The sequence below is a fragment of the Paramisgurnus dabryanus genome, chromosome 9 (assembly GCF_030506205.2).
Source record: "Paramisgurnus dabryanus chromosome 9, PD_genome_1.1, whole genome shotgun sequence".
Taxonomy (NCBI): domain Eukaryota; kingdom Metazoa; phylum Chordata; class Actinopteri; order Cypriniformes; family Cobitidae; genus Paramisgurnus; species Paramisgurnus dabryanus.
This window is the reverse complement of record NC_133345.1, coordinates 7,794,794-7,813,891: the sequence shown is the minus strand read 5'-3', so window position 1 is coordinate 7,813,891 and position 19,098 is coordinate 7,794,794. Positions and strand designations below refer to the sequence as shown.

Genomic DNA, 19,098 nt, shown 5'->3' with positions numbered 1-19,098 from the left:
TTGAAAGATGAGATTCCTCGCATCCATGTGAAAGGCGCGTGTTTGGAAAAACACACAAGCTAGGTGGGCATTTATGCGTTGTTACGGTACATACGGTTACAGTATATTGCAGGTATATACTGCAGGTATACGCAGATCATTTTGAGTGATTGATTGCTTTTGTTCTGTGGGGAACGAACTCCTGATGGACCATGAGATTCATCTGATGATGGAAGAAGAGCGCAGTCGGACTAAAGAGCGTCTGGAGGTCAGTTTGGCGTGGCTGTGTGAGCTCGATATATTGAAGCAGCGGCAGGAGAGCCTCGTTCTGGGCGCCCTGGCGCTCGGGGATACAGTGCCGGGTATCCCGACGTGGGGTGATGTCGGTCCGGCCCGCAGCAGCAGAGAGCACGAGCAGTTGACTCTACGGCGCCAACTGGTACGTGCTGCGTTCTGGGTAAATCACTAATGAGGTCAATATGGAAATAAATTTCTCTTAAAAATTTCCTACATGTTTTATTTTTTTTAAACAAGTTAGTCAATGAAAAGTTAAAAAAAATGTAGTAAATATAGTGTCATATGCACACAAATATCTCATGCATTATATAAAAAAGCGAATGAAGTGTACAAAAATAAGAGGCCTGCTTACATGAGATGTTTTTTTCAGTGTTATTTGAGCACATTGCTATATAAATGCATATTTTGTTTACCAGTGATGCCGTTTACAACATCTGTGCATTTTAATGAAAGTGGCGCTGTTTGACAGCTGTGATTGATGCGCGCGTGTAAAGGGGGTGGGGCCCACTATAACTGTCTGTTATTTAACTTCCCATTGTTCATTTCGCATGGATTTACTAATCATTCTGTATCTGAGGTAATATCTATTCATTTCTTTATCATCATATTTTCTTAAATGTTGTTAATTTTTGTCTGTAAGACATATGATGACGCTGTGGCTTAATTATTACATTATAGTTTAAAATAAAATCGTTTTGATGTATGTTGGGTAGTGTTATTTAATTGCATTATTTTTCTTTCTGTTTATCTTACTTTATTTACGTGGTTAGTTGTGGAATAAGGCCTACTTTTTCCAAGGTAATGCACTATAAGTGTTTACTCCCTCATGCCCTTTCATTACCTGTCCATCAGTTTTCCTGTCCTGTGTTAGGACCTCACTCTAACTCATTTTTCAATAATAGGCCTCTGAAAGGCGGTGAGAGAAATCAAATAAGCAGCGATCTCTTTTCCCCAGAGTTTCACTCCCCCCAGCCCAGTAGGATCAGACAAAAGGGCGCATGGAGCGGAATACTAATAAGTTGAGCCTCACGCAGGAATCGGGCGCGTGCGGGAGAGCTCGAGACGCATCACCTAAATGAGCTGTCAGCAGCGCGCGCTTCACTGGCCACCGGAAACTATTCTTCATTATAGCAGACTGATGAGAGCTGCGATTACCAAAACCTCTTTCATGAAACAATTAAACACTTCTTGGATCTATCTATCTATCTATCTATCTATCTATCTATCTATCTATCTATCTATCTATCTATCTATCTATCTATCTATCTATCTATCTATCTCTCTATCTATCTATCTATCTATCTATCTATCTATCCATCTATCCATCTATAATTTATAGAAAAACAATTAGTTTCTTCAGTGTTCAGCATTTCCTCAGGCAATAGCAGAGGATGGGGTGCTGTGTGATGTTAATACAGCCTTGCGGGTATAATGTAATTACACATTTACAATTTAATTATACAATTAGCAATGTAACTAGGGGAAGTCCTTATATCTCCCATTGTTTTATTTTTATTTTACTGCATGACATACATATTAATTTGTAAATTGAGCTGTAGTTGTCCCAGCAGTATTTGCAGTATAGCTGTTTGCACATACAACATTTGGGCAAACACAACATCATCCCTCAAGGCCAGAGTTTCTCTGCTTTATGTGTACATGCACGTGTGAATGCATCAGTACTAATTATTGCAGTTTAGTGATGTAGTTTCTACTTTTGGATTGTGAAATGTGTGTGTGCTGATAAATGGGGGCAGGGTGGTGTGTGTGTGTGGGGGGGGGAAACTGGTCGTGTCCTATTTTGGCACATTAAAGGCAAGGCGCGCACAGCAGCCAGATAATGAGAGTACACACGCAGCTTGATCTCCCTCAGGTCCTGTCTGTTTCTGTGGTAATGAGATAGACTGCTGCCTTCTGCATCTGTGATACGTTTGAGGTTGATGCGTCAAACCAGGTGATTTGTCATGCTGTCTTAAGACAATCTGTGAAGATTAATACTAAAGCTGAATCAAAGATCCCAAGAGGAAACATGGCGAGCCTAAGTCACAAGCTTTCTTGTAACATCACACCTAGCCGTTGTGTAAGTTACAGGCAAAATTTTTCCTTCCTTGATTTTTTTTTCGTGTACTTTTATAAAAAAATGGCAAAGTTGTTGTATGTCCTATTTAAGTAGTGAAGAATGGACACATATGGATTCAGGGTAGGGTAAAATAAAGGCAACCTTTATTGCATAAAATAAAGCCTTGAGAAGCAACACTGCGCTTGAGAATTCTGTGAATTCCTTTATTTCAAAGACACAAATAAATAGGGGTTGTGAACATACAAAATTGTAATTTTCCATGCATTCAAACTATAACAATAATATTTTAGACACATCTAAACCTTTTGAATCAGCCCGGTTGCAGGATAAAAACCTGACAAATTATATGTTGGATGTAAAACTGCATTAGTGTTTTTGCTTTTACCAAATAGAAAAGTATCTTAGATCTGTCTTGGATCTGTTTACTTAGGTTTTGACATTATTATAGCTTTTATTATGGAACATAAATGCACTTTGAGCAGTAAACGGAAAAAATGCTTAAAAATATAACCCAAGTCAAACAGCTTTTGCGTCATAAACCAGCGAAATTTAGGCAAAACCCCAGGTGTGTAACACTGTGTTGCAAGGAAAAATTTGGCAGCAAAAACGGGAAGTGAAAAATACTTTTTTGTGGTTCGTGACAAAAGGTTTTGCTACAATATCCTGATGTCGTTAGTAAACTATTGATGTTGCAAGTTTGGTACATTTGCTTACATAACTGCCTCCAATGGCGCAGATGAGCAACGCTGCATACTGCTGATGTTTTGAAACCGTGCTACATGTTTAAAGCGAGGGCAATCCAATGAAGCCAATACGGAAGTGACTTAAACTGCAACTCATCGAATGGCCGCTAGAGGCTGGCTCCAAAAGGGAGTCAATTCCCATAGACATCCATGTTAAAATGCCCAACTTTACAGTAGAAAATAATATGTTTACAGCCTGGTACAAAAAGTGTTTTTGGTCTGTTTAGGTAATTTTGCCCTTCGTGACAACTGTTAGCGGGGTGAATATTTTTGTAACTCATCCGTTTAAATTATATTTAGCCTTAAAGTACTGCTTAATTAAGGATGTGGCCACTTGAGTGAGGGGTGAACAGCCACTTCTGTCACTAGAGTCGCACTAGGCAGTCATGGTTTCAGCAACCAGCCACCTCAGCTTCACCCACATCCTGCCTCTTTACCCATTTTCGGTTATTTGCATTTGTTTGTTTCCTTTATGCCGCTTTTTTAAAAGATTTGCTTCACGTTTGGATGGAAACCCCATTAATGATTAATATACTGTATCCAGTGTTTATGTTAAGTTACCTTAAATGAAATGGTCACTGTAAATATGAGCATGGCCGTAGCCAGCTATGAGGTCACAGAGGCCCTGACCTCAGTACTTTTTTCAAATTAAAAAATAAAATTTGAAGTTCTCTGAATGACTAATTCGTTTTTCAAAACGAATCTGCATATATAATTAAGTTTGGACAGTTTACTGGTGTAAAATGACGAAGACTGGCTTAAGCTGTGACAGCGCAGGTACAGAATTTGCAGTGTTGCCAGATCCCAATGTTAAAAATCCTCTTTAGACGTAGTGTTTTAGCAATTAATGTTACACTTTGACATTATCTATAAAGTAATTGTTAGGTGTAGGTTAGTATTTCTCTGATTTATTTCTGAAATACAAGGTTTGGACGAACTTTGTTTTTTAAGGCCAATTATTTTTGCTTTCTTTCGTACTAAATCTGGCAACATGGAAACTGAAAGTTATCAAATAAGACGCATCATTTAGCGCGAGCAGGTTATTGCTGATACTACATTCGGTAAGATAAAAGCAGTAATCATCATTATTGTGTCTGTAAGAGTATCAACATCAACAACACTATCGAAGAACAGAAAATAACTCTGGTACAAAGATGTAGAAGAATTGGGTTTAAATAAAATATGCCACATATGTTAAAACACGTAGTGTAAAATGGTAAAGCTAATCTCAACAAAACATAAGCATTAAGAATTCTGTTATTTCATTTAATTTAGAAGTTAACTTTTAACAAAGTCATGCTGAAAACAATAAGAGCACTAAACAAGTTCTTGTTTAAAATCTTGAAACGTTTTTGTTATATAATATTGCTTATTAAAATGATTACAAAAATAAACATTGTTGCATGAAAAAGTAATAAATAATCCAGCAGTCCCAGTCCATCCCCCAAAACAGAGTGTGTACCCAAAGTGTATAAAGGTTAAGACAGAATATTTTAGATCCCAGGTAAAAATAAAGTATGCTTCAATGTACTTAAACCACTTAAATACTAGCAAGTATTACATTTGTAAGTTATGTAAAAGTTATGCTACAAATATACTTATTAAAAGTAAAGTTCTACTTGAGCAGTACTTCAGTTTACCTGAAAAAGTAAGAATACCAGTACCAACTAGATTTTTTTTTAAATAAATGATATCTTAAAATAACACTTAGATGTTCTTAACTTAATTTTAAGAAGTACCAAAAACAAATGTGATATATATATGTGAAAATAGTACATTTACTAAGTGTACTTAAAAAGTGTATTTATTTAAGTGCACTTTTTTCACCTGGGATAGCATTTGTTAACTCTTAACACCCCACTCTGGACCTCAGTAATTTTCAAACCCTGGCTACGGCCATGAATATGAGTGTATATTGATGGCTGCCTGCCATTATTTCCCCTCACTGGGGCCAGGGGCACATACGTTTATGACACAAAATTCACAAATTCCTCTTTTCTGGGTTTTCATTTCTGACGGCACTCTGTAGCATAGGATTATCTCTTTGTCCGTTAGTGTATTTTATTAAACAACAACTATTCAGTATTAATGCTAAACTAAAGAAGTCACTCACTTCTTAACATGCAACAACGGCAGATAGCGCTCCCTTGCCCTCCAGTGAGGCGTTCCACTACGTGCATCACGACACATAAAAACTATCAATTGCTATTATTAGCTGTGTATCTGGTGCATTGTAACAGGACTTACGGTTGGTGATAAAGCAAATGTTTCATCATATTAGGGAGGTACTTCCTCCTTACCACGAAATATCTTTACCACATGTATTGCATTTGGCAATGCTTTCATCTTTAATCATCATTCATGTTTAACCAAACTTTTGCTTTTTGAACGTGGGTGAACATAGTGCAGATTTTGTACTTGTTCCGGAAACTGTACAAATTAACACAAAAGTAGACTACTCACAATGTCCCAAACTCTGCTTGCATTAAAAAGATGTTAGCTGTATAGCTAGGGGAACTACCACAGCCAATGTCCCAGGCCAAATTAAGAAAGATCACAGCTTCGGTCAGCATTTTAAAATAAACACATAGGGACGGTTTCCCGGACAGGGATTAGACTAGTCCTAGACTAAAATAAATGTAAAAGCTGTCCAAAACAACTTGTGCTGACATATCTTAAAATACATTAGTGCCCTTTGTTTTGCCTCAAAATGCTTACAATGTTTTTATTAAGACATGTTTGATAAAACTAGTTATATTTCCTAATTAAACATCCTGTAAAAAAATGGATGTAGAAATTACAGTATTACTGGCAGCTGGGCGGTTGTAAAAAATAAAACATACAATTATATATACACCATATTCCAAATTATTATGCACATGCCATTTTTGTTTATTTTTCCAATACAGTCAGTAAGCTTACACATTTTATTTTACCCTCAACAGTTATATGATAGTGTGGATGTTGTTATATTTAAATGAAATAAATATGTCAGAATATACTTTAATACTTTAAAAAACTATGCAAAATATGCAGCTTTTGCATATTAAAAAAATAGTATAAACCAATAGTTAAAGTGACATCCTAACCCAAACACAAGCGACAATGGTTTAAAAATAGGAAAAACAATTGAGTAACCAATACGTGAAACTGACAAGGAAAAGAAAGTCAGTGGTATGGACACGGAAAAATGAGGAGATACGTGAGCAAAATATTCTGTGACTATTACACGGAAATTCGTGAGATCAGGTTGGATCTTTCATATAATGATGCTCCACAGGCTCTTTATAGGACTAAGGTCAGAGGATGATGGTGGTCACCCCTTGATTTCTTTCTTATTTAAGCCCATATGAATTAAAATAGTCAGTGGTGTTTGAAATACAGCTTTATGCACTGAAGGATCCTGCATGGGGTTCTTGGGATCCCAGAGACACCCGCAGGCTTAAATAACGGTGGCTTTTTATTGCTGCCTTTTCCCAATATTTTCCTTAAAAAATATTATCAAAAGCTTTTACGTCAAATCTTTCTGTACTGTGAATCCCTCATGAATCTTATAATAGTTAAATGATTTCTGTTTAGGTCCACCAAATATAAATTGTTGTGATGGGGTTGATGAGGGATGCTGCAAAAACAGTCATGGGACAGAGGTGAGGGACGTCTATTTATAGACACCTCTTTGCGCTGATTGGTTGGATTACATGACCATGCTCCTCCCGAACTTAGTTGAATAAACTTCATGTGGCGCGGCATAAGTCGATTAACCAACTAGCCTAGTATCAGTCACTGGTTAGATCAGCACAGCAGTCAAAAAAAGGGACGTCCCGATCAATTTGGCCCAAAATACAGGACGTCCCAGCTAATATGGGAGCGTTGGCAACCCTAGCTGCTATTCCGATTTAGAATTCATCACGCACCAGCAACCAAAAACTGATTTTTTTATGTATTTAAAATAGGGTGGTTATCTTGTCAGAAGTTGAGCTACAGAACAAATAAGCTGTTTCTGAATTTTTCTGTGATGATGACATGAAAATATCAGCACAGAAATAAGAATCAGGCTGAAGTGCAAAATGTATGCCTTGCCCTGCACTGACCTGGGCCGGGTTTCCCAAAAGCATGGTAAGGCTAAGTAGATCGTAAAAACGATAGTACGAATCATCTTAGAATAACGGGCCGTTTCCCAAAAGCTTCATAGCTTAAGTAGCACTTGAAAATCATCGTAGATCTACGAGTGCTCTGGAGTAATTGTTAATTCATAAGTGCATCATAAGACAGCAGAGTTACAAGGTCACCTGCAGGACAACCAGCAAATTGCACTCCTGCAATAACGATAATGTAATGTTTTAAATGTATATTTATTTATTGGGGTTTTCTTTGTTTATTTGTTTAAATTACTTTAATATAATATATTTAAAATTCAAATGAGAAATCACATTTAAATGACTAAACATAAATTAATAATGAAGGAAAACATATTTGGTACAATTTGGGTAAAAGTTGGTACTAGCAAATTGATAAATGGTTCCTACCAACTGCTGCTATAATTCATCTAGGCTACAGTAAAAAAAAAAGTTTTGAAGGGTATGGCACCTGATTGAAGAACCCAAATAAATATTTATGGTACAATGCAATAATCCATAATAATAAATAAATAAACATAGATAATAAACAACAAATAATAATAATAATCTAAACTATAATATAAAATGCAGAAGGCATTTTGCAGTGGGACAAGTCCTAACTAAATACGGAAAATAATATTTCATTATGAACAATTTTAAAACATTTAATAAGTCATTGAACAATAATAAAAAATATTATATAAAATATAAGTGCACATCGGCTAAAGATCATTAGCCTAAACAAACAACTGCTACAAATTCGAGTCATTCTATTGGTGACATTTTAGCACTTGACAAACGGATAGGGACTCGTAAGTAGCACTCAAAACCCAGCTGCGAACGATCGTTATACGTGCATCTTTGGGAAACGCACGTAAATGAAAAACGAATGTTCGTTAAGTAGCTCGTAGAAAGCCCTCTTAAGTGCTAAGTTCAATCGTTATCTCGAAACCCAGCCCTGATTGTCGCTATTTTCACTTCCTAATGATAGAAAAGAATTTCCTGAAACGAATGATATAAGAATCGTCTTATGTTTTCGTGCCTAAAGTGAACACAGAGATAAATATTTTTTTAGCAAACCAAGTTCTAGTATTTTTGTGCAAAATAATAAAACATACTTTCAATTAAATCTTTCATTTTATCATTTTATGTAATAAATGAAAGTTTAAGAATGGTACCTTGAAGTCACAGTTTATACATTTTTATTTATTTACAAATTTTTGTCATTTTATGGTCAGTTTAAATCGCATGCGATTCATTAAATCCGGTTACTTGATGCGATTTATCGTGCAGTTAATGTATGACTACACTCTAAAAAACAAACGGTGCTATATAGCACCAAAACAGTTGCTTTGGATCGTAACGATAGAAGAACCATTTTTAGTGCCATATAGCACCAGTGAAGAACCAGTGAAGCACCAGTGAAGCACCAGTGAAGCACCTGTGTAGAACCATATAGTGCTATGTAGAACCATATGTGGTGCTATATGGCACCTATATGGTTCTACACTGGTGCTTCACTGGTGCTTCACAGGTGCTTCACTGGTTCTTCACCGGTGCTATATGGCACTAAAATGGTTCTTCTATCGTTACGATCCAAAGCAATTGTTTTGGTGCTATATAGCACCGTTTGTTTTTTTAGAGTGTACTGTGACTCGCTCTAAATCTCTTAATTCTATTATACGATTTTAGCCAGGTTTTCACGGACGAGGTCACATTTTCTCTGTGATGAATGTATAGTGTTTACATTTATTTTTATTTGTAGTATGTCTGTAATTGTTCTCACTGTTTTCGTGCTTCCCTGCAGAACCGGCTCCAGGACGCCCCCAGCCTGCTGATACTGGCACTGCAAGAGCAGCTCAGTGAGTTGAGTGTGGATACAGGACTCACATGTGAGCAAAATACAGAGGAGGAACTGGACAGCCCCAGTGCATCCAGCTCAGGTATATGAGTCATCTTTATTAGATTTCTGAAAGATGAAACATATCTGAATATTTTTATACTGCTATCTTAGCCTATCAGGGTGTATTGTCTTGTGTGTAACAGAACCATCCATAAAACATCCAGATGTGTTGATGGATTGAAATATTTTTAAAACTTATTTTAATTCCCTAAGGTTTTTATGAGCAAAGTGAGTGTCTGTCTCCTTCACTGCGTACTTGTTCCTCTCCATACTTTGCTGTCCCCAGTCACAGGCCCAGATCTGTGGGTAAGTGTGTACTTTACCCCCAATCAAGTGTTATTGTATTAAGATTTACTAGGTACTATATATACTGTGATTTCTAAAAATATGTAACAATTAGGAAACACATACATAATGTAAATGTATAGCTTTAATGCACTGCAAGTCACTTTGTATAAGAGCATCTGCCAAATGAATGCATTTTTATAATAAGACTTCATTTTAATGTGTTAACAGATGCCTACATGCTGGACTGGGAGGGTCATATGGAGCCCCCAATACATACCACCCTACCCCGCTCATTTTCTGCCCCTTACCCCCCTTTAGAGGGTATCGCTGAGGGAACAGAGGAGGAAGAGGATGATGAAGATAGCACTCAATGGGCCACAGATCCGAGGGAGGAGTTTGGTTCATTGTCTGTTGAGGACGAAAGCCTTACACCCGAGTTAAGTCTCACCGAAGATGCTACAGTAAAAACAGATGATGGCCCAACAGCAGAGGACATCCAGCGGGCCATGCGTGTAGAAACATACATCCTGACCCTCCTGCAGCGTCGACACCACAGGGCGATCTCTGAACTCAACTCTGATCTTAATCTGTGGCAGTACCCATACCAGGACAGTTACCAAGACCAACTCAAACAGCATGAATGGGCGCCCCTCTCAGAGAATGAGAACCAGGATGATGATCCCCAAGAGGGATGTTACATGAACCTTCTTAATTCCCAGACTGGACCAACTTCACTCGACAGCGAGAATCCAGAGTCCTCCTTGGAGATGGATCAATATGGAGTCGCAGATGTCAGCTCCAGCACAGACGAAACCGACTCACCTCAGCATCAACGTAGTTATTTTGAATGCCACCCCTCTATGTTGGAAACCACGAAACCACATATTCACACCTGTTGCAATCAGACCTGCTCAGCTATGCCCCGTGAGCAACACCAGCTTCTTGCTTCTCCTCAAGACTGGGCTCTTTTTCGCTCCCTAACCAGAAGTTCAAAAGAAAGGTGGACGTCTAGAGGAAACGGACACACCAGCACTACCAGCCGTTCTAGGTCAGAGGATGGTTCTTCCTCTCAAGGATGGGCCACCTCGGCAGAGCACAAATATTTTACAGTGGGACGGGACACGGACAGGCAACACGGTGACACATTTTCTAAATCCAGTCAGCGGCTCTGGTGCTCCTCGGCCAATGTCAGTCAAGAGGAGAACGAGGGAGCTTATAGAGCGGAGGTGCATGAAAGCAGACACAACCATGCATCTGGACACAGTTTTGTTCAGTTAAAGAAGCAGGATCAGAGGGTAGGGAAGGGGTTGGAGAGGGCTGTTGAGCCAACAGATGGTTCTGACTCCAGTCTGAGTGGGACTTTCTCCCCAGGGTCCAGTTCGGCGTCTAGCGATTCAGACGAGAGTGGAGGGCTTGTCTGGCCTCAGCAATTGCCCCCTCGCTTGCCCCCATCCTCTTCCAACCAAAATCCCTCCAATTCTGTGGTCAAGATTAAAGCCTCGCATGCACTAAAAAAGAAGATCATGCGCTTTCGCTCGGGATCTCTTAAACTCATGACCACTGTCTGAGTCGTCAAATGAATACATAAACATCTATGCCCACTTCATAGCACTTGCTGAGTACTGTGGATCACATTTTTGCCATACTTGAAGAGTTCATCTAAGGGTGTTTTTTACTTTTAAACAGAAATTCAGAATGTTCCAGAAATTCATATTGAGTGGATGTAAGGGAGGTAATGGATCTCATAAATCTAAACTTGTCTTCATATCTCATAAGAGAAATTACGGAAGAGATGTCTTTTATATATTATTGTTCCTCCTAGATGGTATAGAGATTAAATGGAAAGCAGATAGAACATTTTAGATTTTTCTTGCAGGTCCTGAAAAACCCATCAGAAAACTTTCACATCTTCATATCTGAAATCCATTAAATTTTAATTTCACCTTAAATAGATCCAAAACCAGATTATCCAAGCTATAAAATCCGCAATATTCTTTTAAATTTTTTACATCTATTTTAACAATAGTCTCATGAATTTCTATTTCTCCTAAGCATTTTTTTTTGGAGAAACACCTGATACAAAGTTGATGCTTAAAGAAGTTGTTGCTAAGAAGAATGTTGTTTTGTGTATCTGGTGTAATGCAATGTGTTTACTTGGTTTTAGGGTTAAAACACATTATTTTTCAGTTTACCACATATAAGTCCTGCCTTTCTGAAACACATTAGGTGTGTTCGATTTCATGCGGCGCTGCGCAGACCGATCGGCGGCTGACTTGAAGCAGTGCATGCCGGTAAGTATTTTTTTCCGACTTGTGCTGGCGCAGAAGGCACGTGACTTTGTCATATGGTTTTAAAGTATCGCGAGAGCGCTTCGAGAGTAGCCAGCTAGCTCAGCCAGCGCAGCCTCTCCAAAGCGGCTGCACAGAGTTCCGATGACGACACAGCTCGTCGTGATTGGTCGCCTCATTGATGACAACGATCATGTGGTTTTCATGTTTAATCCAACCTTCAGTTCAACGAGTTAACATTATAATTTCATGTTTTTATAAGATGAAGAAACACGTGTATATACATAAATATGTTTTATTGTGTAAAATAAAAAGAAGCAACATACCAAACTATATTGGTATTTTAATAATGTAGGCCTGTTTCCTGTTATTTTTGGACATACAGTATAAACAGCAATTAAAATATTCAATATAAAATGTTTCTGGTTGCAAATTTATTTTAAAAGGTTTGTTTTTCACAAATTAACCATCTAATTAACTTAATTCACGAAAAATAAAAGGAAACACGGCAAACACGTCACCAGGGCAAGCAGCAGTGATGGGTCGGTCTTCAACTTCTCCCTCGACTGCAAACGGCAAATCTTGCCGATTGATCTGCGCAGCGCCGCATGAGCTCGAACACACCTTTTGATTTTTAAAAAGAACAGCATTTTGAATAGAGTGGTGTGCTGTGTGATTGGCTAGCTATGTAGTGACTTGTGATTGGCCGAATACCTCAGGTGATGGAAAGTTACTCCCCTTACCATATTTGAATTATCAGCTCCCAATGCACAGTGTCTCCAAGTCATGGCGGTGACCGCAACAATACTACAGCGAGAATAAAGGTTACGCCTTTTTTCTTTGGGTATAGTATAGGACGGTGTTAGGCAAATCTTCCCACACAGTGATGTAGTGAGGCGTTTTAGAAAGGCGTGAATGAGCCTTCGCTTTTAGAAAGAATATCTCTTTGGGTTTGAGCTTTTAATCTTTGTATATTTATGCATCTTTTATATGCACAAACAGCTTTTAACACTCCAGAGACAAAAGAAAACATTAAATTGCATCATATGACCCTTTTAAATGAAACCTATACACTCTTATAAATAAAGGTGTTTAAAAGGCTCCTCAGAAAAAAGTTTCACTACAAAAAACATTTTGTAAAACAGAAAGGTTTTTTGGATGTTAAAAGTTTTTTTTTATTTGAAGGCATCGTGAAACACTTTCTTAGCAATACGTTTTTCCTCTGGGATTATTTATTACATTTCATTTTTTTGTTACATTTATTATGTTGTGAACAAGAAAGTTATACGGGTTTGGAACGACATGAGGATGAACCACTTTAATTCTATGTCCTATGTGTTTTCTCTATATTTTGCACAAGAGATAAGTATGCTTGATAAAATTTTTGTAGCATGTTTGTTAAAGGATTACTCCGTTTTCTTTAAACAATCCAGATAATTTACTCCCCCCCCCATGTCATCCAAAATGTTGATGTCTTTCTTTGTTCAGTCGAGAAGAAATTACGTTTTCAATTTAATAGAATTTATTGGACCTCAACAGTTTACAGTTTCAATGCAGTTTAAAATAGCAGTTTCAAAAACAGCTTCAAAGGGCTTAAAACAATCCAAAATGAGGCAAAATGGTTTAAAAAAGGCACTTTTAAACCACAACTTCTCGTCTTGCACCAGCTGTGTGACGCGCCAGCGTGACCTCACGTAATGTGTAATCTAGTGTTCGCAAGTGTGGAGAAAGACCGTTCCGACGTTGTTGTATGAGGAATGATACTAATGTCTTGGTGTCAGTTTATTGTTTAAAGGATAATTCTGGTATTTAACACTTTGAGTCTCATTTCTGGTTTGTTTTGGATGCACTACTGTGATGGACACTGAAATTTTGACAATGGGTCGTGTCTTGACTTTTTGACTCGTTTAGAAGCGTCTCTTGACTGCTTCAGAATGGAAGTCAATGACCATGCACAAACATCTCATTAAAACAACACTAAAAGTTCATTTTCAAAACTGTGCTACTCACCGAGTGGTTTGTGGTGTTTGTTGATGATTAAAAACAAATATATTGGCGCAATGTATGATTTCAATCCGTGTTATAGTGGAACTATTTTTTCAGATACCTCACAACCGCGTATATACTTCCGCTCTATATTTGAGTCTGAAGCGTTAGCACACTCCCGACCACTTGATGGCGACAACCACTTTGCCATACAAGTACGCTCGGTGTCTAGCGTATAGACAGTCACAATCGAGCTCAACTTCAAACGTAAAGCTGGTCACTGAGCCATCAAATATGGGAAAAATTTCTTCTGAGAGAAACCGAGCGAAAAAACTCCAACCACATGTAAACAGACCCCTTTTCTGTTTCCCGGCGGCGGAGCGATATATAAGCGAGCAATGAGTCTTCCAAGAGAAGTCAATGGAATTTTACAAAATGCCAAATAAAACACGACAGAAACTGTATGTCGCTACACAACTTGTTTTTAATCATCAACGAACACCACGCAACACTCGGTGAGTAGCACAGTTTTGAAAATGAACGTTAAGTGTTGTTTTAATGACATGTTTGTGCATGGTCATTGACTTCCATTCTGAAGCAGACAAGAGACGCTTTTAAACGAGTCAAAAACTCAAGACACGACCCATTGTCAACATTTCAGTGTCCATCACTGTATTTCATCCAAAACAAACCAGAAATGAGACTCAAAGTGTTAAATACCGGAATTATCCTTTAAATTGGTTCACAAATGTTCGTTTCACATATGTAACGCATGACCTTTGCGTGCTGGCGTGTCACAAAGCTGGTTCAAGATGAGAAGTTGTGGTTTACAAGTACTTTTTTTTCTTACCAAAAATGACAATCGTTTTGCTAGAGTAATCGCTCGTTTGGGATCCTTTAGAGCCCTTTGAAACTCCATTGAAACTGTAAACTGTTGGCGTCTAATAAAGTCTTTTAGATATTAAATTGAGAAAAATCCTGGAAAGTTTTCTTCTCGACTGAACAAAGAAAGACATCAACATTTTAAGTGACATGGGGGAGAGTAAATTATTGAGATTTTTTTTACGAAAGTGGAATAATCCTTTAAAATTCATTTGTAGTTTTGTAACTGCATCTTTTTTACATTTATAGAAACCAGTTAATCATGATTATAAAGATTGACATTATGTAGCTTATTTACAGTATATGCCTCATTTAGTGCACTGAAATATATATTTTGCTGCTAAACAGACAGACTCTCTAACATGTGCCATTTATATACTGTACGGTGGATAAGCCCAGACTCAACATTCATGTGAATATCTGTCAGTGTTTTTGTGTGTATTAAATATGCCTTGCCTGCCTTTATTATATTATATTAGTTTACCATTTCCACTGCCACGGTGTATCTAGGGTTTATAATTTAGTCTTTCAAGCTGTTTCTGTGCATTGCATGTTCTTAATAAACTGCTTTAAAAAGTCACCCGGGTGTTTGATTTAAAATAATCTGAAGTGGTTAATTGTAAAAATGAATGTAGCTTTTTGATTGACCTCCCAAACATTTTTAAAAGACTGCACATTGTGTTTGTAGAGCTTTTAGTCAAGGCTTAGTAAAGGTACTGGAGGAACTCTGGACTGAAAAAACTTTATTTATAGATACAAAAGTGGTGCAGTGGATCCAGGACAACATATTAATTGGGACACAAAGTTACTTCATATTTTCAGTCTGATCAAAGGAATTTCAATAGCACCCTACCACAGTAAGTAATTGTATATACAACAGAACAACAAGCCAGGTTTGCGAAACACAAAAACTGTAAAACAAAGATAAAAACTAATATTCAGTGCAATTTATATAGTGCTTTTTACAATTGTTCATCGTTTCAAAGCAGATTCACATGAAATAGAAACAAAGAACAAGAAAGCATTGCAGTTTTATATAGTTTAGGATAGAGTATTTGAAGTAACATGGATTTTTTTCAAATGTATTATTTAAAAACGAGTGAGTAGGACTCATTTTAAAACTATGTTATAAGCATTGTCTAGGAGTACATGGAGGTATTAAATTTTATAATAGAACTATCAGGAACATACACTTGCAAGAAAGGTTGATTAAGAAACATAATCATTGCTCAACATTTTGTATTGTTCATTTTCCACAGAGTGATAAATTTAGCATTATGTTGACAGAGCAAAAACTCTGTTATATGGAAAAATCATAGTTGCAAACACACGTCAAAAAGTTCAATAGTGGATTATGGACCTTATACAAATATTGTTGCTGCTATGCTGACATGTGAAAATAAAAATGAAAATTACTTTTTCAGCTTTATTCCTTTAAAATCCATTAACTGTCTGGGCCACAGGTGGGTCCAAATGTTTTTTTATACAACTATTAACAAAACTACAATAATCTTGACAAACTATACATTATTGGAAAGCTTCAGTTTTGTGGAAAGTGTCTAGTTTTCAAATATTTATCACCGATTTAGAAAAAAATTATATAGTGAGAGCAATTTTCTAAAATGTCATGGGTGCTCAGGTGGGCCAACTGGTATTACATGTTTAAAACACAAATATTTTGACATCCTGTATATAATTGGAAACTTCTAAGAGCATAGTCTTCATATTTCAAAATCTTTTACCAGTAATAATAATGCAGTGACAGTAATTTGTACATTTCTGACAATAGTATGTAGCAAACCAATGACAGTGGTTGTAGGTAAAAGCACTAAAAGTGTCACAAAAACTTCATTTTTTGTAATTTCTAATTGAAATTTTGATCAAAACTAGTTGAGACTTATGGCTTATTTATAGCATTTTGGGCATGAGGTGTTTTCAAATTTTATTGTTTTTAAATATAAAATATATAAATTATTGCATAATTCTTAATTATTAAAATAAACTTAATCTTCTATTTTTAAATTTAGGGTTAGGAATAAATTTACAATTTACTGACATCTAGAGCGTTGTCAGGCACATATGCATTTACATTATTATACATTTACATATAGCCTACATAAAACCAGTAAGTTAAAGACATAGAGACTCTATGGTCTTAGTGGTCCTAATCATAGTTAGTTATTTGTTTGGTTTAACAAATCAAGCGATTATTTAACAATCTTATGCTGCAAAATACTTTATTTATTAAAAAAGTAATAATAATCCTCTAGCACTGTACAAATGTTGGCATGCTACATGTGAAGATACATTTCTTCATAGACATTTAAAAGTGGATGTGTAATTTAACAAATACAGGATTTCTAGTTGAAACTGCGGTGTTTGGTGACGATGATTCAGCACCATTTGACTGAGGTTATGAATTAGGTTCCAATGCTGTCAACAGTTTTCAGTTTCTTGTAAAGACAGGTTGTTTTTCTCTTCTAAGATTTCAAACTATTGTCAGTAGGATTCATTTTGTGTGGCCTGTTTTTACTTGACTCTAGGCTCTGGACTTGCATTTTATGAATCACCAAGGGCCATAGTTTTGGGAAAAAATCTTCATTACTGTTGCACTGAGAAAACGATATTTCCTATATCCTGGTTGAAGTGTTCATGTAAATGTTCATTTGGGTTTTACAGCTGCTGCCGTCTGTGGTTGTTTTAGAGCTTGCAGTCATGGTATTTCGAGAGATCGGTGCCTCGGATGCAAAGTGAAGCACACTACGCAGTGAACTTATCAGATTTTCTTTGAAACCACGCCCGAGACACACATAGAGTAGAGGATTCAGACAGCTGTTAATGTAAGCCAAGCAAAGCGTTAACACCTGGGCTAAACGCAGGTTGGCATGTAATTCAAATTTATCGTGCAGTATTATGTCAAGGATATCCACAATGTGCAGAGGAATCCAGCACAGGAAAAAGGATGACACCAGAACAATAATAACACGCAGCGTCCGGGCTGACTTGCTATTGCCGCGGTGGCCCCGTCCAAACTTTGACGTCTGGTAAACCTTCCAGTGGCTGACACAGATGATCAAGAAGGGTAACACAAAAGACAGGAGAATACGAGAGAGAGTCAGAGCCAGGGCTTGACCATGGCTATGATGCTCATTAGCACAAATAATTTTAGTCTTACTTAGTGTTTTTTCCATCCTATGCACAAACTGCGGAGAGCTACCCAACAGAGCCAGCAGCCAAACGGCCAAGCAGGTGCACCGGGCTACCTTCGTATTCCTGTGGTTCTGACACCAGACGGGTTTGGTCACCAGTAAAAGGCGGTCCAAGCTGATTACGACCAAAAGCAGAACGCTGCAGTACATCATCATGTAGAACAGACCGTGTAGTACTTTGCAAGCCAAAGGACCAAAAGGCCAATGCTGGTCTTGAGCGAGCGGTACCATCAGCAGAGGCAGAGATAGGCAGCACAACAGATCAGCGATGGCCAGATTTAGAAACCACTGTGCGTTGACCGAGTTTGGCATTCTGAATGCGGTCACCCAAACTACCAGACCATTGCCCGGGACCCCCAGCAGAAAGACAATGCCGTAGCAGATCAGAGCAACCCAATGCTGTACACCTAAGGTAGATACCAGGTCTTCAGTGGGGTCAATGACAAAACCTTCACAGTCTTCACACTTCGCAGTGTAATTATAGTCAAAGATATAATCCTCCATTATAGCTGTGAAATATGACAAAAAATGAGACAGTTACAAAAATTTGAAATTACAGGACTTACAGAAATGAGAACTACTGCAAACATCAAAAAGCAGCCAAAGCTGTTATTTTGAGTTGTCCTGTGTGTGAATTATCAGTCAAAAATTGCACATATCACATTGCCACTATTTAATAAACACCTGGCAAGCAATAGCTATCATTTTACCATCTAACCTAACTATAGTCCCGATAAAGTCCGGCTATGAGTAACCCAACTTTGAATTTGACGTTGAATGTCGTTTGTGCTCAAATAACAGATGTCTGATATTCCATCATGTAAGCAAAGTCAACAGTTTGGTTTTATTTATTTATTACATGTCATTTATTTTGTGCTACGGTTAGACGTCAATAAAATTTTCACTGACAGCCCTTGTTTTAGTCTGGGCTGTGTTTGGACGACTATTAGACATTTTAAATGTCTAATAGTTGCATTTAACTATTAAATGCAAAAGTGCTTGCTGGGCATCTTTTTTACTAAATTGTCATTAAGCAATGTCATGTGTTAAAATGTAATGCATTGAATGTATAAAAATATATTAGTTTATTAGTTATTAAAATACAGTTAATTTTTTTTAATTTTTTTATTTTAATATTAAAATACTATTCTGAACTGACCAAAAAGACCAAAGTGCATTACCTCTCAGATTTTGTGGCTGTGAAGTTGTGTCCGTGTCACCCTCCCCGAATGTAGTAGTCAAGGTTTAACGTTCAGGCTGAACGGTTCAGCTCATTTTCAACTGTGATTAAGGAAAGGAAATGATTGCAAAATAGTGTGCGCACA

General features: G+C 37.3%; 2 protein-coding genes across 2 annotated transcripts; one reads left to right on the top strand and one right to left on the bottom strand.

The window, feature by feature from the left end:
* dact3b (dishevelled-binding antagonist of beta-catenin 3b) lies at positions 1-13,571 on the top strand. Its single transcript, XM_065278710.2, has 4 exons — positions 1-418; positions 9,025-9,160; positions 9,334-9,426; positions 9,637-13,571. The coding sequence occupies exons 1-4, from the start codon at positions 185-187 to the stop codon at positions 10,974-10,976; spliced, it is 1,803 nt and encodes a 600-aa protein (XP_065134782.2). The 5' UTR covers positions 1-184; the 3' UTR covers positions 10,977-13,571.
* A 1,723-nt stretch (positions 13,572-15,294) lies between these two features.
* Positions 15,295-19,086, bottom strand: c5ar1 (complement C5a receptor 1). The gene is made up of 2 exons (XM_065279356.2): positions 18,955-19,086; positions 15,295-18,282 (listed from the first exon to the last, which is right to left on the bottom strand). Exon 2 carries the CDS (start codon positions 18,275-18,277, stop codon positions 17,195-17,197), a length of 1,083 nt encoding a protein of 360 aa, XP_065135428.2. The 5' UTR covers positions 18,278-18,282; positions 18,955-19,086; the 3' UTR covers positions 15,295-17,194.
* Positions 19,087-19,098: the final 12 nt, after the last annotated feature.